The sequence below is a fragment of the Rhopalosiphum padi genome, chromosome 2 (assembly GCF_020882245.1).
Source record: "Rhopalosiphum padi isolate XX-2018 chromosome 2, ASM2088224v1, whole genome shotgun sequence".
NCBI lineage: Eukaryota > Metazoa > Arthropoda > Insecta > Hemiptera > Aphididae > Rhopalosiphum > Rhopalosiphum padi.
The window spans coordinates 81201472-81226966 of record NC_083598.1 but is presented as its reverse complement, the minus strand read 5'-3'; the positions used below and the strand labels follow the sequence as shown (position 1 = coordinate 81226966).

The window sequence follows — 25495 nt, the reverse complement described above, 5'->3', positions numbered from 1 at the left end:
AACTTCTTCACTTAATCTTTTATATTTAACGGATCACCCCCGACCACGTTACACCTGATTAACAAACATTCAAACAAGTGCATCAGTGGTAAAGTTAATATTTTAGGTAAATATTGCAATGTTCAACACTTTGATGGCGCATGTGTCGGTTGGTATTTACTGTGAAAGCACTTCGCAGGCCGGTCAATCGTTTCCCATGTTATATGACTACAGTTTATTTTTGGATTTTGGAGTGTTGTGTTCTCATTATTTAATTAATTTGTAGTTGTTTTGTTTGGTTTCTATAAATCCAGAAATAATTTGCACATCTTTTGACATTGACTATATTTGTTTTATAGTTCGAAAAGTTCATCAACTTGCCCCAAAAAATGTTCTAGTGTTTAATAAATACTATTTGTCAACAAATATTTCAGGTCTATTCACCAGTTTACTACCAGCAATAAATTCTAATAGGTTTGACAAATCAATAGTTTTCGGTGCGTACGAAAGAAAAAAAATAGTGACCAAATTGTTGCAGGTTGGTGATAATTAGATCGGTTAATTTGACTTGTATTGGAAATTGTGCATCATTATTGTGTGACTAAGTACAAGTTTAAAGCTGTTAAAATCATAAACATATTAATACATGGGTTATGCGCCTGCCACGTTAATTTGTATATTATCTTTTATACTAAGGATTTTAGTCCGTCGCTGTTAGATTGTACACCTTCGATTAAAATATTAAATCGATTTTGATCGATGTTCGTCATCTGCTTTTGTTTTTGTTTAGCTATAAGCCTATGATAACCTATAAGTCAATGTATACACATGATACATGAATGACTTGAATAAATGTATAGTGTCATAAATAGCTAAAATTGTTATGTCAAGAAAATAATTATGTACGTAATGAAAAAACTTTCAAGTTTCTGTGACGATTAATAATTTCTAAATTACAACAAAAAACTCAAATCGTTATTGTGTTTCATTTCAATATTTGATTTCGTCAAAATTTGAACTGTGCTTATATTTATTTTTGATATTTCTTAATGCTGATAGGAATAACTTAAGAGATTCATGTATTGAATTTTTAATCCATAGCTATATAAATTGGACATTTTATAAATTATTAACTAAGTACAAAATTATTTGAAAAAGTTCATGATTTCGTTAAAGTTTAAAAAATCAAACGAATATAAATAAAAATCGTGCTTATGTATTATAATATTTTTATGTTTCAATAAGAGAATTTATGTGGGATATTGTATAAGTATTTAAAAGCTATTTGACCGAGCTTAGAATTGATTAATATTTATTATTTATTAATATCTATAAATAAATACCACAGAAAGATAAAAAATATTTTGAGTTAATGCTAATTTAAAAATTTGATAAATATTTGATCTTAAATTCTAATTTTTACTTCAATGTTGTTGTTAACATGATTGTTATTTTAAAAACTAATTTTTAATTAGAGTTTTTGATCCTTCAAAATACTTACTTGATCTAATTTGTTATCTGCAGAAGGCAGATACTGAGATACCAGTAAACCACCCTTAAAGTTTAAAATTGAACCATTTTCACTGCTAAAAAACGCCTTCCTAAAAAACACAAGAATGCACTAATATCGCAATAAAAAGTACTGAACAAGATAAATATAGATCTAATCGAGCATATTTAAAGTAACACTTAGTCGTAGAGTTCATTGTGGGGAAATAGAAATCTGGAATGATGACTTGCAAAGAACTTTTAAAATCGGTTTCTTATTATTATAGTAAAACATAAATTGTATATAAATATACATAAAAAGGTTTTAATTAAAGTATTATATATATGCGCATATTATTAATTGCAATTGGTTTATCGACCCCAAAAATGACCAATCGCAATTGTTCTATGAAAAAGTCATCTTAGGCGTAATTGGTAAACTCCCGGGTCCTAGTGTTGCTGGTTGAAATTATAAAACTTAAAATTATCACAGGCAACCACGTAGCCACTAAACATGGGCGTGCGGGATTGTGCCAAGTAGACGTACAATAAATGCGGCATTATAAGTTTTATTCAGGGACTTACGTAAATTTGAATACGGACTAACCAAATATTAAGCACATGATAAGAATATCTGTTAAAAATTTATCTTAAAAATAAACAATAAAATGTATGTTTCAAAATCTGGAATTTATCACGTTCTTAGAGTGAGCTTTCCTAACTTGTTTATTAAATATTAAAATATTAATTTTATTATTAGTAAAGTTTAGGTCTATACATTTGAATATTAACAATAATTGTTAATTTAATAATTGATCAATTATTGATCCACGACTATTACGCACAAAATTTGTTCGTGACCAAACGTTGATCATTTAATTAATGTTATGTCTGTATTATTTATAATATTAAGTATATCGTGTTGTTTACCATAAAATAGTATAATTAAAAATATATACATTTGTTCAATTCTGTAAATTAATGTAGTAGTTCACTTACATTATAATAATTAATAATATTTTATAGAAAAAAATTGTTTTTTTTTTTTGTAAGGTTGAGCGTACAGGCGAACATTACTGTATTTGTTTAATGCAGTCCATTTTAATAATTAATAAAAATAACACAACCATAGTGTCTATATTAGAATGACACATTGTTCTTGTCGTTCCTGATACCTATTATTATTATAATTGCTAGATGCCGCCCAGTGGCGTGCCTTTTCATTTTCAAAAGGCAGGGAATGTTATCTCATAAATAACCACGTATCATATTATATTTCAGACAATTGTGAGGGCAGAAACAAAGATGCAAATAGCGGGTTTTCAAAAGTTGAATTGTATAGTTGAAATTCTATATAATATTCAAAAATAATGTGTGTATAGATTGATAATTTGACAACTTTACGTCTATAGTTCAATTAGTTCAAACTAAAAGTAAAAATGTATAGAAATAGAAATGTTTTAAGTGTTTACTGCACTGCATATTTGTTAATTTTAACTTTTCTTAACAACAACAACATTATTATTTAGAATGACCTCATCAGCCTCGTTGGTGAAATTAACTACATCGTGTAAGTGAAAGGGTTGCAAACGTGTACGACTACTGATCGCCGCTAGGTGTTTGTTATAACTTATAACTTACTACCATTGGTCATATAAATTTCATCAAAATATTTAACTTTTATGTATTGGGAACGCTCCTATTTTAAACAGATCGCTCATATCACGTATTGAAGTATCCACCTATTGGTTATTTTAATATAACTCAAAAACAAGTTTCATAAAACGTATTTAAGTACTTACTTTGAATAGTACATGACGCATACCTTTAATATTTAATTTCTCAATTACTATTGTCGTTCGTAGGGTACTCCGTACGACACTGCTGAACGTCATCACACTAACACCGTTATTTAGCATAAAGTGTATTTCGCCTTATAATAATTATAAACATAGTGGATTAAACTTCATATGATTGTTATGATTGAAGACTTGAAATAAAATATGAATAGATACTGTGAAAAAGGCTGGAATACATTACAAATGTATTTATTTATTTATATAATATTATAATTGAATAACATTGATTTATATATTTTCTATACAAGTATAATAAATTAAAAATAAATGACTATGTACACTAAAATAATGATCTACAAAATATTATAACGTTTACTATTATTATTAACATTATACACTAATATTATTACAATATTTTACTAGAAATATTCAAAATGTGAAGTACATTTCTCTCATTTCATTAGCTGTAATAATATAATATATATATATTCATATTAATTTATATATTTATCGTCAATTTGACTATTATATTTTATAGTATAATAGTGGTTGTAAATAAAAATCGTTTAACATTATTTAACGTTATATCATTTTAACTATGTACGGTATCTATCAGTTCTGAGAAATATACTATACCTAGTAGAACGTTTAATATATAAATTCTTGACAAAAAAAAATCAAAAAAACAACGTAACCACCAATTCAACAACAAAATAATATTGTGTTATATATTTATATAATAACCGACACGGAAGATTCGTAATAAACAACAGGTACGAACAGACAAAATAATTAGACATTATATTTAAATTATATTAAATATATTTTCTGTGTTTAAATTCGTCATTTTGGTTCCAACAAAATATAGAATAATATTGACGTCACGCATCTCAGCATCTCAAATGGATGAAATGGGGACGGCCGTCGAGGCTCGTATAAACATGAGGATCTCATGATCCATGAGTATGAGAATATGGAGAAGAGAGACTATAACGACTATACGTGTAAAAAAATAATGAATATATCGAAATAAAGTATAAACTATAAATTATACACTTAAAAACATATGAGCTAAAACAAGTTTGATATTAGCACACGTCACTGCAGATATTATAGGTCATCTGTGTGAAATAACAATAATAATGTATGAGATGTGACGTCGGGGGGTTGGAAGAATCGGTTAAAAATTAGAATCGAAACAAAAATGTTATGTCGGTGGGTAGCACCGTCGACCATTAAATTGCGCGTATCGTATTCGGTATTTTATTTTATGATAGCATATTATTTCTATGTAAAAACGAGGAACTCTTTATATGATAGCGATATGGTATTGTACACGCTCGTGTCGATATAAGTATTGCGCAGGCAGTGACTTCCCTAGAGGGTTTTTCAAGGTGATTGCCTCAAGTCTAAAACGGGTAGTGTGTGATTATACATTTTAGAAATACTTATATATATATTTAACAATTTTGTTTCTTTGCTGTCCTTATTGTTATTGTTTTCGCTTCTAGTATAAAAATTGTTCATCACGCTACTCGGATTTTAGGTAAACATTGTTTTTCGTACGAATTCCTGCGGCGGTGTTCGGTAGTTTATGAAAAACCAGCTTAAAAGTTACAGCGGAAAAAAATACAACGGAAAACGCGCACAATGATGGAATGTGTTTTATATCATCGGTGATAATAATAAACGCGGTGATGATTGACGGTTAACGAATCGGTAATAAAAATAATTGATTATACACGGTAAACGGCTGCCTACGAGTTAAAACTTATGTCAATGGCGCTCCTTTAGCCACCACCGACATAATGGTTGGCTCGCCTGGGATATGCATCTTTTGAAAAACTATATATTATTATTATACCTTCTAATATTATTCTAGTAATCGTTGATATCGTAAAGAATAACGTACGACGAAATAATATGTTACATTACGCTGTATAAGTTTAAATGCAAATCGATCATTCACGTATTTGTGGGTTGTGGCAATCATCGCATCATATCTGCGAGTCACGGATTCTTGAAATCATTAAATACATTGGCCCAGGAAGAGAAATAGAATGCAATTTAAAGCACCTCTATATAACGGAATCATCTCTGTGACATACGTGACATATTAATAATATTATAATTAAACGAAGTATGAGTAATTAATAAATTATTGTAATATTATATCACGTGTACCTATGGGTAAATCAGTGGCATCATATTTGATTGACATTTTTGGTGCTGCAAAATTTCTCTTGTTTTATAACATTATAATGGATGATATTCAATCTTCTAATTTTGCATCCCTCTAGGGTCTACATTTTATCTCTGACAGATAAAAACACGTGTAGAAGAGTCACCATATTTTTAAAAACATTTCCCATACAATATTGATTGCTCATCAATCAAACCAAACCTATAATTATGATTATAATTGACATGCGGTAACAACTGTGACAATAACCATCATAATATTGAAAATTAGATTTATATAATCGAGTTTAATAAGTATTTACATACTATTTTACGACCTACAATATTGAATACTTTTGATGCGTCACTTTTACAGCACCCAAATAAGCCACTGGGTATAATAATATATATTATAAACTATAAATTACACGGTTCCACGACAAAATATCAAATATCTCGGTCGAAATATCCTCGCAAAAATAATCCATGACAAAATATCTCGCATATATAAAATAACTCAAACTTCAAAGTGATAATCTTTATTATAAAATTTGCTGTTAGAATTAATATGTTAAAACGAGAACAAGGTCTACGGGGGGGGGGGGGGGGCAAAATTGAATAACAAGCAGCTGGAGTACATCAACCGAAAAAAGGCGAAAATATAAAAATTTAGGCAAGCCGTTAAATTCTATTGTAAAAGGATACGATGAAACTAATAAAAATAAATATTTAAAATCGATAGCACATAACTCGGTATTATAATAAGCGTATTGATTTTTGACGAAAAACTTATTTTAATATTTATTTTAACATTGTTTAATACATTTTTTCGTGTTCTACAAATGTCAATAATAACTAACTGTATTATATTAATATCTACGAAACTTTTATAAGGAAAAAGCTTTAAATTTTTAATTAATGTTTACGCAAGATATTTTGTCGTGGAATATTTTTGCGGGGATATTTTTACCGGGATATTTTGACGTGTCACTAAATTACACTAATCGTATATATAGGTATACGCGTCGGTTATGGCAAATATGTATTATTAATCGTTATATAATATTATCACACTTGTATAATACTATAATTTTGTGTATTTGTATATTTATAAGTATTTATGTATTATGTGTATGATGGTTTGTCAGTGTGTGTGTGTGTGTGTGTGTGTGTGTGTGTGTGTGTGTGTGTGTGTGTGTGTACTTATGTATGTAAGTAATATTGTTGTAGAGAATAAATGATGGCGACCGTGACAGTCAGTGGCGATGATGGTTCTTCTTGAGGAACGGAGTCACCAGCCACGTGGAGGCGCCGAACAGCAATATGACGCCCATGCCGTGGAACACCGGCTTGTACGAACCGATCGTCTCGAATATGTAACCGGCCACGGGCGGCCCGATGAGTTGGACGAGCCCGTTGCAGAACAGCGATATGCCGTACGACGACGACAGCCGCTCCTCGCCCAGCATGTCGACCATTATAACGGCCGTGATGCCGACCACGACGCCGGAACCGAGCCCGAACGCGGCGCACGCGAAACACATGGTCGGGTAGTCGTCGGCGAACGGGAGCACGAACAGCGCGACGCCCGACAGGACGAGCCCGCCCAGGTAGTAGTACCGCTTGTCCAGCCGGATCCAGTCAGACAGCGTGCTGCCGCCCACCCGGCCCACGAGGTCGAGCACGGCCACCACGGACAGCAGGTACTGCGAGCTGCTCTTGTCGTGGCCGATGCTGATGGCGTACGACGGCAGTAGGATGGCCGAGTTCGTGTACCCGATGGCCGTGGTGGCGTTCGACACGAGTATGACTATGAACAGCGGGTCGGACAGCAACTGTAACGCGCCGGCCACGGTTTTACGCCGGGACGACGTCTGTCCGTCGGCCCCGTCACCGTCGCTATCCGTTTTCGCGGACGGCGAGGGCGACTGCTCGTGCTGCTTACCGGATCGCCGTTTGTTTCGCTTGTTCCGCCGCCGCCGTCGCTGTTGCTGTTGCTGCTTCTTCTTGGGCTGCGAGTCCTCGTACAGGCTGACCAACGTGCTGCCGTGGAACGGCGTGCTGACGTACCGCAGCGACGACAGCGACGATGATCCGTTCGCGCCCCGGAACGCCGGCGCCTGCAGGTTGCAGTGCTGATGTTGGTAGTGCAAGTTGTGGTGCTGCAGCTGCATGTGGTCGGCCGCTCCGCCGCTGGTGGTCCGTAACAAGCCGCAGCTGCTGAACGCTTGCAGCGACTTCAGCGAATCGGAACCGCAGTTGTTGGCCCGGGCCGTGGACTTGCTCTTGACCGCCGCGATAACCGCCACGCCGCCGCCAGCCAGCAGGTACCGGTCGTCCGTCGGCACTTTGACGCTGGACGCGTTCAGTTCGTTGACGATCACGTAACCGTTAAGGTTCTGTGCCAGCAGTGACACGGTCTCTTGATGCCGCCCGTCCTCGTCGTCATCGCCACACCGGTGTAGTTCCGTCAAGCTTTTACCTCCGGTCACCGAGTTCGCCGCGGCCTGCACGGCCAGGGAGACCGACGACGCCGCCGCGTCCACTTCGCCGCCGCTGTCCAGTCCGTCGTCACCGCACTCGCAGTCGTCCACATACTGCTTGACCATGTGCTGCTCGACCGGATGGTACAGCATCGCGCCCACCCACACGTTGAGCGTAAGGGCTCCGAGTATCAGCACCACCTCCCTGCGCCACACACACACACACACACACGCACACACAAGCACACACACATACAGCACACATGTATTTACGGGGCGGTTTTTATGTTTTATATTTAGTAGGGGGTGGGGAGGAAAGGATCGACGCGACCCGAAACTTCAAACGATTTATATAAATATAATATTCAAGAGTTTTCGGACCGTTTCGGTTGAGCACTCGTATGTATAACAATCATATTAATATATTATATAATATAATGTAGTATACGACACGTGTTTTGAGGAGGGGAAGGGATTTTGTTTTTGTTTTTGTACTTGTAACCGTAGTTGTCAATCAGGTAGCCCAGGAACGGCGGCAGGAACATGGAACCCAAGCAGCTGCCGGATATGGCCACTCCGTTGGCGAATCCGCGGTACTTGACGAAGTACGATGTCACGATGAATATGCCAGGAGGGAACGCCAAACCCGCGCCGCAGCCGAACATCATCCCGTAACTGAAACACGCAATGGCCCGTGGTCGTTAGCAAAATAGTTAACATATAAACATTTTTTTAAAACGCAATAAAATTGGAAATCGAAAAAGTAGGCTAAAAGTAGCAAAAGTTTACTTATGGAAATTGCTAAGATTTTAAGAAGAAATTACATCATATTGAAAGTACAACACATAACACATTGTAATTAGCGGGTCATTTTGATTGATAGGTTTATCTAGAGTGTTTTTGCATTGCCATAAAAATCATTATTCTGAAGAAGAAAAAGAAGAAAAAAACTCTTAATTTATAGTTGCTGGCGATTAAAATGATTGGATATTTATTTTAGAACGTGGTAATATATATCCGATTGAGCAATCCGATAAATGCGCTGTATACTCTGCAACCCAATATTTTGTCGTCTCGTAGGATTCGAAAAATCGAGAGAAATACCATCAAATACGATTTCATTTTCCCGATAAACGTCGAAAACCTTGTTTTTCGGTAGATTAATTTCATTTCACACTATATATGCTTATATTGCTATTTAATGTTTAAAGATCAATATACGTCGGTGTAAATTTATATAGCAGCAATCAAAAAGCTCGAGGGACGGAATTTTTCTTTTAGGAAGTGTCGGATATTATATGATTTATTATTGGTTTGATTTTCGTCAGTGCGTACCTACCTCCTATTTATATAGTATATGTCTATATAAAAGGATATAGAACACGATTAACTTAATAATATTTTGAACCCTAATTCAAATTTAAATATCCAATGAATAGTAAAATTGGAATACAATATATGATATGATTTAACTGTGATAGATGTCATAAACATTTAGCTAACATACAGATACAATGAATAAAACATAAAAAATATACAGATTTTCTGTAGTATAGCTGATAGGTGCTATCTAGTCGCTGTCGTTTAATAACGTAATTTCTGACTAAATATGAAGAAGAACAAGATCTGAATACTATTATTGTCATTATAGTATTTTATTGACATACACTTTAATTACATAATCTACATTAAATTTCGTGTCATTTTAAGTTTTAGCATAAAGTTATTTAATTATTTATTTATTTATACAGGTATATTTAGGCGGATTAATAAGTCAAATAAATATTTTTAATATAGCCAGTAGGTATAGGTAATAATATATTTTCAAGCTAAGTGTTACTACTTGGTGATTTAATAAGCAAATAATCTTAAGCTATTTTTTTTCTACTCTCTTCACATAATATGCTTGTTATACCGTATTGTACATTTTTCTTAAAAGAAAAAAGTAACAATATAATTACGTATTTATTGATATGATGTGATTTTCCTTATTAGATTATAAAAATAAACAATAAGATATTTATATTTATATTATTACCTATATAATAAGATCATTATTGAATATACGTTATTGTCAGGATTGGATACATCGATCTAAAATGTGTTGATTAATATATTTTGTTTGTATCTACTCGATAGAGTCTACGATACTTCAACGATGTGAATAGAATTTCTTATGTAAATATTATCTTCATTTTTATCGATATTGTTGTTTGTGTTATATTTAACAAGCAAAAACTAATCATTCGACAACATCTCGACAACAACAGATAATGTGTTACATGAATTATTTTCTTTGTACACGAAAGCATCACCAAATTTTGAAAAATAAATACATCATAAGGCGATAAGTACTGACATGATGCCGATCAGAATTAATTTCACAGAGAGCACGTGCAAATAAGTTTAATAATAATAACGACTTTGTACACCGAATCTTACTCACAATCTGACTATAAACTTTACACAGAATCAGATGCACCATACTCACCTGGGCTCAACCGAATCTATTGTATACAGAACGTTTTATTATATTTATATTATTTGTATACGTCACAACAAATAACCATTATCGTGCACAATACACAATAGAGGTTTCATAATTTATCTGATAACCAATGAACAGTAAAATTGTAAAAAAAATCCCATATGCAAAATAAAAATTAAATAAATGTAACTGTAAAAATTGTAGTTAATAAAAAATCGAAAGATATAAAAATCATATAACATACATATTATAAAATATAAATTTATAAAATTGTATGGATTTATTTATGTATCAATGCTGTAATTAGTTTTTTAGATATCTAGAACACGAGACATTGAAAATATTGAGATGGTGCAATTCTATATCTAAATAAATAATACAATTAATAATTAGGAGGGATATTTATACTTCTATAGGAATACTTTGATAAAATATATTACTATAAAAACCCAATGGAATTGGAAGTAATCTAAATAGTAACTGTTGGACATAATAATGAGAAAAATAAATATTCTATATACCGTGAATTATAGTTATCGTGAAGTAGAATATATTCTATGTATTAATACATTTATTCAATTAATCAATTAAACTATAAAATCTTAGAGTAAAGCCATGTTTAATTAAAAATTGAAAATCAAAGTTACGTTAAAATCAGCTGATAAGTTATTTAGTAACAAAGTAAATCATATTATATATTTAAATTTAGAATCTATAATAATAGAAATATTCAAAACTAAATTTGAATTTGAAACCACTCAAAAAGTCAGAAATATAAATAATATTTTGCATTATTAATGTGTCTATACAAATATAAAATAGTAATATATACTAAATAAAAATGGGTATATAAAATAGATAAGTATATATTATTGAAAAATTAAAAACGGTTTTCGTATTCATGTTCAATTAAAGACGTTTCAATAATATTTATTTAGTAACTTAAAATATCAACTATTATACGTTTATGAATATTGATGATTAATGGTAAAACACTGACCAAAAAATGTATATTTCATATACCTACTACTATATATTATTATTAATGATATCAATTTATGATGATTTATTACTATAAAATCAAATGTATTATTCATTAAATCAAACTTTTGATTTTAGTAACCTCTAACATTTCTATAGTTTCTGCATCATAAAAAATAAAATAAAACTGTCAATGATATTTTATTGTTAACATTATTAAATGCAATTATTTATTAATTTTTATAGTTGTGTTATTTATTGTTTAAATAACAAAAGCATTTTTCCCTTTTTATAATTTTAATTCAATTTAAACGTAGTTTATAAAGAAAGCAGTAAAATTATGACGTAGTGACGTACGTAATCTGTTTGAAAAATAACGCATGTGCTTTGGCAATTTGGCATTCTATTGTATGGACGAGAATAAAAAAATGAAAAAGCAAAGAAAAAATCTTTTTTTTTTTGGAAATTATTAAAGGTTTTCTCATTGTTAACACTATTACAGTTAATTTAGCCACAATACATATTTCTATAACTATTGAAGAATTTCTCACTCGTTAGTTAAAAACATATAGCCACGTTTATAAGATTATATTGATATCATTTTTATTATGTGCATGTAGTGAAATGTAATTTATTAAAGGAAAAATTATGACTTGCTGTGGAATAGGTGAATTAATATTTTTACCTACTACCTAACTATGTCTACAGGCTATCCATTTCAATTTAAATGTACTTAAGTATTTATTGCAGGTACGCAATTTCCCGTTAAATTGTGTTTTTGTAACAATAATAAATAAATCTCAAGGGCATTGAAGAAAATTTCAATTGATTTGTCAATACGTATAATGTTTTTCTCATGGCCAATATTGTATACCTTAAGCTTTTATGAAGAATCAAAAAAATCATTAATACGCTAATAGTATATTGATATAGATTTATTTATATATGTATATAATTATATACGAGTACCACAAGATAAATACAACCGTGTGCTAAGAAACGTTAATAAATGTAAATTAGTAAATAAATATAATAATGTATGAAAGTTCTTTTCAGTATTCGGGACATAAACGCATTGACAAACAAATAGTTATAATGTGTTCAAATTCAAAATATTGATTATTTAAAACTTTACTTATACTTATAATAAGTAACCCAAAGGCCAAAGGCAAGATAACAGTAAAACCACCGTTTTTCCGCATACAGAATGATATACACTTATTATTTCAAAAACAATTAACATTTTATGAAAATACAGTAGAACCTTATTAATCCGGACACTATTAGACCGGACTTCGCTTAATCCGGATAGTTGATTAAGGCTATTTTCATGTTTATTTTTTTCTAAAGTACAACACATTATAACAAATTCCTCGAATTTTCTACATGTTATCGCGTTTAAATACCAATTAAATATTGTCATTCGCATATTCCTTTATTCGCCTAATATTATGTATATATCTACACGTTTTTTGGTTATTTTGTTTAATTCAGACTTTCATTAAAACGGATAATCTAGATTCTAGAGCTCCAATTAGTCCGAATTGATGAAATTCTACTGTATTTATATTTTTATATTATCTAAAGTCATAACAAAACAATATTTTTGAAAAATAATATTTTCTTTATGATAATGAATTTAAATATTGAGATGTTCAAATAATCGCCCATTTTATAATTCACTTATGTTATAATACATATTATGCAAATATGATCAAAGAAAAAGAATAATTGAAGTATTAATACTTTTCTTTGAAATTAACGTAGAATAAAACAATAGTAAAACTATTATAAATTAATTAAATATGTAACTACTTGCCTGAAGTACAGAAATGTGATGGAGTCGGCGAAGTAACAGAGCATCAATCCCAGAGAAGCTAAAGTGCCTCCAATTAGCGTTACTGTACGATATGAATATATTGATGACAGGTAACTCGAAACAGGACCTAATATATACATATTATATATGTATATAATATATGTATATAAAAAAAATTAAATCAAAATTAAATAGATTATAATATTTATGGTTTGTTTATTTAATAATCTTTAGACATAGTACTACTATATGAGTAATCTTTGTACTAGGATTTAGAATTAATGACTACCTATAAAAAATAACTTATACGGTTTGTCACAGTTCATTTAAATTCTCCAGTGATTCATATACACAATAATATAATGTATATATCATAAAAACCCATTCATTATAACTATTTTGATTGATGTCATAATAATATGTTTTAATTCAACAAATAATATTAATAAAAATATTGAATTGACTTTCTCGAAAGTACATTATAATAATGTATACGTATAATACAACACATTTTAATTAAAATGTGTATTTCGTGTAACCAATTTGTATTAGGAAATAATTTTGTCACTGATTCTTTTAAATGTGACCTACCTACTGAATATTATTGTTTCTGCGTAGTAATGCATGTACTTATGTTAAATGTAGAGAAGCTTTTGCTTAAAAGGCGAACAAAGCAGTCAAATCCACGTCATACCACCCATACCTAACTATGATTATAAATTATTCACGAAACCAATCCTTAAATTAATTATAAATTAAACAAACAACATGTTTATTAACAATTTTAATTGAGTGCGAATGGATGGTGTAATATATACTTTGAACACATTGCGTATAATATGTAGTCTAACAGCTTATATGCAAAATCTATTCCCTTGGGTGCATTATACTAACATCTATACCGTCAGTAAAACGGAACAAAATTTGGTTATTTCATCAATTTCGGAGGTATATTATTTGTAAGCATAAATATTTTAAATTAAATAGAAATAACAGAACTTATACAGTTCTATACGATCAATCTATATACGATTGGATTCGAAATAAACTGAAGAAATTAATAATTATCATGGTTAAAATACTGGTAACATTTTTAATAACTAATACATATATAAAAAATAAACGTCAACAATATACATTATCCATTAAATAATTTTGGATTATTTCATACTCATTAAAAAAACAAACAAATTAGTATAATATTCAAAATTTGAATTAAAATAGTAATTTTAATCAATTATTTGAAACTAAAATTGTAAGGATTTTAATAAATAAAAAAACAATAATTTAAAAATAATTATGTGATTTGATATTTTTAAGAACGATTAAAATATAAATAAATTAAACTTGTTTATTAACTATAGAAAAAATTACATAAATTGTATTATACTAAGCATACAATATTCATATTATACATATTTTAGTAGTGAATAGTAGGTATATTATGAAATATATGTATATATTTTTATGAGAATGTGGGTCATTAATCATTTTGAAACTTAAACAAGTTTTGCTTATAATATTTATAATTTATCAAAACATTTATTTCGTTTTCACTTATTATTATGGTCTCATTATGATTAATGTGTATAATAGATTATAAAATACATTATAAAACAATCTAAGAATTTCTAATGTTTCTGTCGTACACTTGTACTTATAATTTATAATATTATGTATGTAGTCAAGTATTGCCTATTAATTTTGCAACAGTAATCGATATATTTAATAACCAGAGTACACTCTGTAACTTACTCGACACCTACTGCACGACAGAGTGGTCCCCCTTTTCTCATATTTTTTATCATTGAAATAATATTACATTTATTATTGTACATATTACTATTATTTGATTTAATCGATAGTTATTAAAATCTATTAATAGAAATATTCACTAGTGTCAGTTAAGACCTTATCTAACCATTGGATTCTAATTATTTACTATATATTAATTCAAAAATATAAGAAATAAATATTAATTTTAATAGTCAAATAAAATAAAAATTAATGATAGAAAGTTTAAAATTGCAGTATTGCTGTTTGATTATTGAAATTATTGATACTGTTAATAACTGATTATGATATGTGTAGCTAATAATAATATTATACTTTATAAATTCGATACTATTTTTCAAATAAATGAAATTTAACTTCATTTAAATATCCAAGCTTCAATAAGCTAATATGAAATTATTGATTCATTTTCTTTTTTTTCTTTATGAAATGTTTATGATTATTGATAACTTAACTATGTCTCATTATATTAGGTCGTTGTGTTACACGCTAATTTATTACATTTTTCTAACATTTAAATTTTAATATAATTCAGTCAATTACAAATTATGAATAGAGTGAAATCATTATATTACGCAATTTGTATCATTAGAAACGTAGAGCTGTTTAATTAAGATGGTTTATTTTTGATTAACTACAATATGTATATAATACTTTAGTTTCGAATAATGGTGCGTCATCTGTCTATTATAAACACAATGAATGTTGGATAAATTTGCACGTTGTCTTCTATACAATCTAATAATATAATATAAATTATATTTACCTAAAGAACAATAGAGAAAATAGCAGATTGCGGGTATCCACGAAGCTGCGGTCTCTGACGCATGGAATGCTTCGGTGAACTCTACGAACAGCACTCCAAATGACTTAAGGGTGCCTGGAATTAGCATGTTGACCAATGTGCTTCCCAGAAGCACTAGCCAACCCCATCCACCATCCGGAGGAACGAGTACATAGTTTTGACCATCTATATAACAATATCACAAAAATGTATAATATAATATTGATTGATATAATCAATTTCATATAATTTTAAAATGTCACCAACAGATCAATGGTTAGGAATGAAGAATGTTTAAACATTTTAAACGTTGCCTTAAATCTTATAATTATAATTCAAAATCACAATTATTCCTTTTATTATTAGATTAACAAAGGGTCAGGAAATTGTTAGTCAATATACTATACATAATAATTTATTGTTTAATAATAATTAATAATTATTATATATACACATATACGCTTAATTTAGGTATAAAAGTATAATATATTATTATGTGTTTATACTATATATATTATATGTAAGTCAAATAAATTAACAAATATAAAAATTACCAATAATTATTATTTATAGAGATTATTTTTGACTGACACATGATGAGTACCTATACTATGTAGTCTTAGTTCATATTATTATTATTTTTTTTCTTAAGTACAAAACTTACGGACATATATCTAAATATTACATAACATAATTTATTATACTTGCAAGCTATATATATATTATAATTATAAATATTTTTTACATAATATAATCAATTAGATTCATCTTTTAAGTACGTATTTAATCACCTAAGGTCAAACAATAAACGTTTTATAGTTTAATAATTTATTGATAAACCTTTTATAAAACAAAAATATTTTAAATCATTTATTTATTTATTTTATTTATTTACATCGATTGTTATTAATTTATGATTTTTTAATCATCTGATTAAACTATAATTAGAATTGATTTATTCTTAAGTGAATGAACCCTATTCACTTAAGTTCTTATACTGTTAAATAAATAATGGTACGTTAATAATTGAAAATATGTATTAATGAATTTATAACATTTTTTTATAGTATTTCAAACACGAATAATCAATCAATTGTGGTGCATATTTTTTAAATAATGTATATACATAAAGAGATTTATTTAACATATAACACTTATTATTTATTTTAAATAATTTTAAGTCGTTATAAAACAACATTTTTATTATTTTTTATCGTGATTTTTAAAATATTTAATATTATGATTTTTGAATGATAACATTAATTTTAAATTCCACAAACCAAAGCAGATATTATTCAGAGTATTTGGATCTATAAAAATTAAATTTTCGACAAGTACTAAAACGTATAAAACTAAGATAAACAGAGTATAGTGGTCCAACATTTTGCAGGTTATCTCTGTACCACTTTACTCTACTCATCAACATTTAAATACTTATAACTCATAAATTATTCGTCCAAAATTGGATTTGTATTCATCGAAATGCTCAAAAAAATATAGAATGAATGAATAATTAAAAAAGTGCATGTCGCAATTTAAAAAAATAAAAAGGTTAAAAAAATATTAAAACATAAATATTATTTTTTAGAGAAATTTTGTTTAGTTACGTCTTGTATAGTTATGTAAAATAAATATTTTCAAAGACGTTAATAGTTTTTGAAATAATATCTTACGTTAAATGGATCACCCGTTATAGATACAATATAAATCTAATTATAGTTTTAAAAAATTTAACGTATGATTAATAATATATATTTAAATTAAGATAATTTTAATTTAGTTTAAAATTGTCTTTGTATAATACACACATTTTGAATTATTTTTGTTAAACATAATACATAATATTGTTACCTAAAATGCTTCTTATTTATATGCCACGTTAATTATATATTTTTAACTGTAATGTTTTAAATACAAGTGTATAGGAGTGTAAAATGTCATGTAGCTATATAATTAATGGAGCTTTTAATAATCAATTACAAAAGTTTATAAGTCTGCAAAATATAGTAATTACTAATTACTAATTACCCATTATTATCACCAGTAATATTTATTCAAATTTAAAGCTGAACTCATATTTTTTAATGCGGCTTATTCGATAATTATTATTGGGTCATTAAATAAATAAAAGTTCTCTTTTTGGCACATTGTACAGTTTTCTCTCGACAGAATTTGCCCGCTTATTACGGAATTAACGGTTCTTTTCAAAAGTTAATACGTCAAGGTAGGAATAACCTTCATTAGGGTTATGTGTCTCAACGAGTATTTTTAAACTTAATGAACGGATGATCCAAGGTCATTCTGTAACAGTATAGTAACTATAATATAGTGTATTAGTATTTAGTACACTGACATTGGCAATGGTCGTACAAGTTGCCCCCCTCCCACACACACGCACTGACGGTCCCATAGCCCGATAAACAACAAGCGTCCAATATAATATGTCGACAGCGACCGCAATCGATTGAAAAATTACATAAATATTATTGAACGAAGCCAAAAGTGTGCAAAAACTATTGGGCCAGTTAAACAAAAAAAAAATCATCGTGTTATTGACCCTTAACTGTTGTGGGGAAACGCGGCCAATAACAGGGACACATATACACACTCACGTGGGTACATTACTATTCATACACTTAAATAAGTATTCTTTGGACACGCCATTATATTTATGTGCAATATGAAATACATGTTTGGATGATACAAAACGAATGTAGAGAAATTCGTACCAACCATTGTTACAGCAGCGTAATGTCAATACATCATACACTTGTCTAAATAGTATGCAAAAGATATATAAAAAAAAACATTAAATATAGGGTACCTAAAATAAAACAATACTCTTTTTGTTTTTGTTTTTTTAGGAAATTCACGCAAGTTTGAATTGCTGCGGAACGCGCGTTCGTCGTATAATATTTAATATACATGAATAATTTGACAACATTTATATGCAAACTTTTAGTCATGTAATTATTTAAGAATATATTATTCAAATCACCTGTGACAGCTTCTTCTTCTCCGGCCAATGCTTCGTGGTCGTCTTCTTTGGGTTTCTTCTTTAGGCTCATTGTTGCTTAATATTCGTATAACGTTACACTGAAACAAATAAACAACTTTTTATTATTATCATTTGTAGTAGTATAAGCTTTATGAATTTATATTTTCATTTTTTAAAACTAAATTTTATTTTTTATTACACAATTTGTTCGAAAGAATAGAACAATATGAATGTGATGAGAGAAAAAAAAGACATGTTTCATAGAATGAAGAAGACTCTTAGTGAATGAGCTTCGAGATATTTTAATTTTATTAAGGACATATTTAGTGATATTATATATTATAATGTATAACGATATTCTGTATGGCTATTTTAATTTACTAAAATAATAGGCAACAAATTCCAAAGTAATAAGTACCGCTGAAGTATAGTGACGTGCACGAACGAGTGTTAATCATTTTCAATAGCATTCACTTACGCAAAAATTGTCATCAAGCTAAAATATCTTAGTCGTTAAATTTAGTACACAATGAAATATTTTGAAGTTTTATTTAAAATAAGATCACCTAAGTGTAGTAAAAATTTTTATTAACTGAATGACGTTTCGTTTCTGCGACAGTGATGAATGATTGTCAGATAGGTTAAACGAACACTGTGCACACTGCACATATATTATGACACAATCTATTCTGGTTGAAATGTACAAAACTGTTTTAAGTAAAATAAAATATATATTTGGTACCTAATTTATTTATCGATATAGATTTCAGATGAATGGCACGTTTACCGGTTGTGTTACACAACTTAGTTAATAATATTCCAATAATACCATAATATATTTTTTCTCGACAAATAAGTAGCTATCAATATATATGCATATATATAATATATTAATCAGTAATTTATAATTTGACACATATTTGGCGTTACACCAAAACATTAATAATTCTAAAAAGAGAAACATTTGTTTATAAATATATGGGTCAATATGATCTGGATTTATACGAAGACTTTCTTTAAAAAAAGTAATCAGATAGCTATCAAATTGATAATCGATTGATTGTTGGAAACTAAAATTAAAATCGAAATTTGATATTCATTTAAACATTTTTTGAAAACTGAATAACTTTCATTTTAGCTCTAACACTGTTATAACAATTAATATATATTTTTTGATTCTAATTATTAAGTACCGTGAACTTTTAGGTATTTACAGTTAATTAACGTATGAAATAATATAATTTATCATATGACTAATAATTAATAAATATTTTTACAATAGCAATCTACTATACAACAATTGAATAACATTTGAAGAATTTATATTTATTTAAAAAAGCTATTCTTTGATAATAAACTTATATTTATACATATTGTTATTTATCTGTATCGAAAACCAAGTTATTTATACCCAGAAACGAAACTATGAACTATAAAAAACCTTTTATTATATATCATGAGTCATGACATAACTTAACACAACTAACAATCCATAACTATTTACAAGGTCTGAAAATTTCATATTTTCCAAAATAAACGTAGTAAAATATTATATCAGTTATCTCATAAGTGTTTTATAAAACTTTACTGCTTAAATAAAAAATTGTCTACAATTTGTAATTCTGAAGTTTTCAGTAAAGAGATGGTTATTGATTAGTGAACTAAATCTAAAAATAATATTATCAATAATACAAACAATATCGTGCATATTTACGTTTATTTATTAATTCTATTATTATAAGTTATAACTACAAGTACTTAAATTATATTATTTTTATTTTTTTTTCGAAACTTTTGTCTATTGAAACATGGATTTAAAGTTTAAACTTTAGTGATATACAATAGTACAATACAGTACAATATTAATAAATTGAAAATAAACTTGTAAATTTCGAAACTGCTTAGTAAAAATATTATTGTTATAACTATAATAAAAAAAAAAAATAATAATAATAATTTATTTATACTTACTGACAAATATTTTTTTTTTTTAATAACTTATTAATTTTTATTTCAATCAGACTAGTGTTTGTTATATTATGTATCTAGTGTTTGTTTTTAGATTAATATATTTATGTCAAAGTCAGTATTATTAAAGAATATATTTTGTGCTAGCACCAGAATCGAAAACTAAACTCAATAAGACCTAATGGACACGCAATACTTTGTGAGGTGGTTTTATTTCGACATTTACTACCGTATATAATGATTTATATTAGAATCCAAATATACTGTATTTTTTCCCATTTAATAAGAAAATTCTCGTTTAAAAATAGAAACGTAAATTAAATTATATAGAGTTTAAAACGAGTACCTCTGTATGCAAAAAAGTAATACTAAAATTTATTCAGTGAACTAAAACAAAATTTTAAAGTTTTTTTTTAAATGTCACAAAAATCATCAGACATCTGAAAGTGAGGTTAGGTATATAAAGCTGTTTATTATACCAAAATTTTATAATTATCAGCAGTTTAATATTACTCGTAAATTACTTGCTTGGTGTCCCACGGCAGTGTAGTAGGTACTACATTTTTGATATTCGAGATAATCAAGTTTCCATATAAGCACGTTATATATTTACACTATATATACCAACCCAACTACATGAAAATGATACAATTACGGCACACGCCGTTTGTGGAACATCACAATAGTTGATTATACGGATAAAAAAAGCTCATTCCAATACAATGCACACGTGATCAGCGCGCTGTTTATGTTATATAGACTATTATATAGTATATAACATATAACGACTATACAGCGGGAAATGTTTATAATCAATATATATATAATGTTATATGTACCTACAAGTTCCAATGGCCTCGTGGTAGACATAAGGTATAATATAAATATAAGCGCATTGTCGTTTGTTATTTTATGCCCACTACTACTTAAAAGGTGATTGCGGAAAAACACATTAGAGATATAGCTGATTTGTGTCCAAGATAAAATTGTAATGGATATTTTTAAACACAAATCCCAGACGCATGGGGAGGAGGAAAAAAATTGTTACCGTGAGACTTTTGAGTTGTTTGAACCGTATGGTATATAGGTATGTATAATACATAATATTGTTTTTATTTTATTTTACATATGACGATTTACGGTATATTATAACGTGTAACGAATATATACCGCACAAATACACCTACAATGTAGTATTGAATTTCATAGTCGTATAATGACGTACTACATATAAAAATATCGTTTGTACATAAAGTGCGTAATAAAGAATTCGATAGAGCACAATTAACAATGAAAGAAATTATTTTTAATTTTCATGCAAGTTTTTTATTTTTGCATGAGTAATATTATCTAGCGTTTGTATATGTAGCTTATTATGCATTATGCCATTATATAAATTCACGAGTCATCGGTGTTTGTTGGTGTGCGGCTAAATACTCCAATGAATATTATACACAAATAGGTCATTGGAATATTTTCAACATAAGTACAATAATAATATACCTATACAAACGCAAACATCTCGCAAATGTAAACTACATGTTATCGTTACAATACGTTATATATTTTACAATAAATAATATAACATATAATAATGTGACAAACGCATTATCGACGGAAAATGTCATTTATAGAAAGACGCTGTTTGGCCGTGGTATATGTACTTTAATATATGCGAGTGCTCGATAAAAATTTGTAAGCTAAACATCCTAGCCTAAAAAAATATCAAGGAAGCTTTACAAGACCCTGTAATCGCGAATGAGTTCGCGTGTGTGAATTGAATTCTAACATCCTAACCCGTGGTAATAAATAATATTATGGGCGAGTCCGTTAACAAGACACACTTTGCAACTCCAGAATTAAACGTATTACGGTATATACCTACGACCTATGTAGACTGCAGATTTGTCTATTTTGTGCATGTCGTATACGATTACACATACATGATACAGAATAGTGGCTACAAAATCGAAAGCCAACAGCCAGTGGTTTTCTCCGATATAAGATAATAATGTAAGTACCTACTGAAAAGCATATAATATTTTAGCAGTGTTATTGAGTCTATACAACTCAGTCAGTTTAAGCTGTTATACTTAAAACAGCCAGTTACATACGAATAAATTATATAATATACTGGACGATGTAGGTATATATTTAGTAGTACTATATGTCTATATGACGTGCTTATATGGTATATCGTTCACAAACATTATGTTTATACAAATGTCGTGTTTATTATCCCTTTGAAAACGGACACAAACCGTTTTACTGCGCACAATAACATTTTGAATACGATCACAGTAAAGTCATTACCGTTATACGAGTTTTTGTTATATTAAACTCACATAAATGATCATAAACATGGCATGTGTAATTGTACATTCAACACGGTATAATAATTGTTTATTGTATATGTCGGATGAAATGAAATCATCCGCAGATCCCAAACGCCAGAAAAGCTTCCAAGTTGATTAAAAAATAAAAATGATATCCACTCAAAGATAAAGTGGAGCTTCTTTCGCAACAATAATAATAATTAAAGTTTGTAAATTTGTAAGTTGTATTTGAACTATACATATGACAGAGGTGGATTTGAAACGAATGTAAACTGAAGAAAGATTTTATGTGGGCCGTTATTTATTTATTAGATTGTAACTTACAACAAGTTTTTTTATTTGCATTTTTGGAGCACGCAGCACCTCCGCATGAGTGCATGACTAATCGCTACGAATACACTGTATATACAAATTTTAGTATAATACTCAATCGATCTATTCGAATCCACCGGTTCCCCGCGGACTGCAAGCATTAAACACCGATACTCACGCGATAATGGCGATTATCGCGATCGTTGTCTAGTTCACATTACTATTACCGATAATAGACACAAAATAGTGAAATACTTATGAATCGATCGGCGTAAAATTGTATCATGAAATATAGCATTTTTCCAAGAGGGTTAGAAACGAATAACAGTGTGTTCATAGGCACAAATCGTCGGTTGGCAAAATGTCCATTACAAAAAGTCTAAACGCTAAGAAAATTGTAAGTCCAATATCTGACGTAATTTTATGTTTGTACATTTGAAAAGAAACGAGTTTATTTCGAACTATCTAACGCGGAAAATACGTAAGTCTCGAAACATCAGGACTGTTCGGTCTTTTTTTTTTAAAGAAGTCACCACATATACTTTTTGAACCGAAACGTATCGTTCCGAAATCGACCGTTCTCGAGAAGTCACGTGTGCGATAATCCGTGTGATACGTAACCGCCCGTAGACGAATTAAGAGTTAAACATAACTTCGAGGCAATTTTCTTATATGAATCTCATAATTTGATTCGGAATTAATTTTTTCGCGCGAATCCATATCTGTTGGTGCAATTTAATATTGTGCACATCTTTAACATTTTTTAGATATATACTCGTACGTACTGCCATACATCGAACGGTATACATAGCTGTATATCGGGCTTGGGACTTATATCGATACGAATCGATACGCGTCGAATTTTTCTTCGAATATACGGCTCGCGCTATGTCCTGCGCGAATGCAGCGAGTGCGGCGAAAAACAAACCAGCTCGTATTTCGCCGCACTCGCCCCGTTCACGTAGGGCATAACGTTGTTAACAACTCCAGCGACGGCGCTGCAGCGGGTACACCTATTGCATAGTAAAATATAACACGTCCGCGTCGGACGCGCATAACATCATAATATATACATATACTCACGGTCGGGCCGGTGTATCCGCGAGCGCGCCGCGATCTCCGTCGTCCGCGTTTGTCGTCGTTCAGCGACTCGTCACCGCCTCGGCCATGTCCGTCGATGTCGCGGTCGTCTGGTCGGCGTCCCGTCGGCGGAGGTGCGTCGGCGGCGGGACGTAGAATAATGATGATGCGATAACGCGGTCCGTCGCGACAGCCGCGGTCGTCGTGGTCGTGGTGGTGGTGATAGTCGCAGTCGTCGTCGTCGTCGTCGTCGTCGTCGCCGCCGTCGTCGTCAGGTGCCGGTGCAAGTGCAATCGCCGTGGTCGTCGTGCCGCCGGTAACCCGCGATCGGGATCGCATCGCACGCGCCGCCCGCGTTACTCAAACAACACGCGGCCGCACACTGCAACTCTGTACGCGCGCGGACACGGGACCGCGCGACCTGTCTCACGGCGCACCGCTGTGGACGTGGACTCGGGACGTTGTGTGGCCGCCGTCGCCGCCGCTTCCTGACGGTGTGCAATCGCTCGTGCGCGTGCGAGTGTCAGCGTGCTAGACGACGAACGAGCGCGCCCTCCTCGCCGGGGCCGCGGCGGAGAGGGCACCGGCCGCCGATCGATATTAGACGCTATGCGCGCCGCCCCGTGCTTGTGTGTATGGGCTACCGTGACGAATATAATATATAGTTACTTGTCCGTGTACAAACCGATTTGTGTTTAGCGTATGTGCCTACACATACCTATACTTGATTGGTTGTTTTAATATAATATTATTTAATAACATTTTATAGTACAACGATATTATTGATGTGGACGGATACTTACTTGGTCGCGTGGGAGCCCTCGAACTGGTTCACAGATGATCGGTTATTGATGAGTGAAAAATCGATCCAAACCACAACTTCCCGCCCATATACTATGAAATATGAACCATAGCCGTCATCCTTTAAAAAAATAATTGGCTTTTCTACTGAAAAATTTTCTAGCAGCAATTTTTACTGAATAATTTTTCGTTTAAAAAATCAAA

General features: G+C 30.4%; 1 protein-coding gene across 2 annotated transcripts; it reads right to left on the bottom strand.

Annotated features, from left to right (window-relative positions):
* Positions 1–4243: 4243 nt before the first annotated feature.
* On the bottom strand, positions 4244–24969 carry LOC132919395 (monocarboxylate transporter 12-like). 2 transcript variants are annotated; one of them, XM_060980975.1, is made up of 6 exons: positions 24488–24969; positions 18795–18892; positions 15779–15982; positions 13219–13345; positions 8426–8605; positions 4244–8135 (listed from the first exon to the last, which is right to left on the bottom strand). In XM_060980975.1, exons 2-6 carry the CDS (start codon positions 18862–18864, stop codon positions 6704–6706), a joined length of 2013 nt encoding a protein of 670 aa, XP_060836958.1. In that variant the 5' UTR covers positions 18865–18892; positions 24488–24969; the 3' UTR covers positions 4244–6703. The 2 variants fall into 2 exon arrangements, with proteins under 2 accessions (XP_060836958.1, XP_060836957.1); XM_060980974.1 differs by having other exon boundaries at positions 24494–24969.
* Positions 24970–25495: the final 526 nt, after the last annotated feature.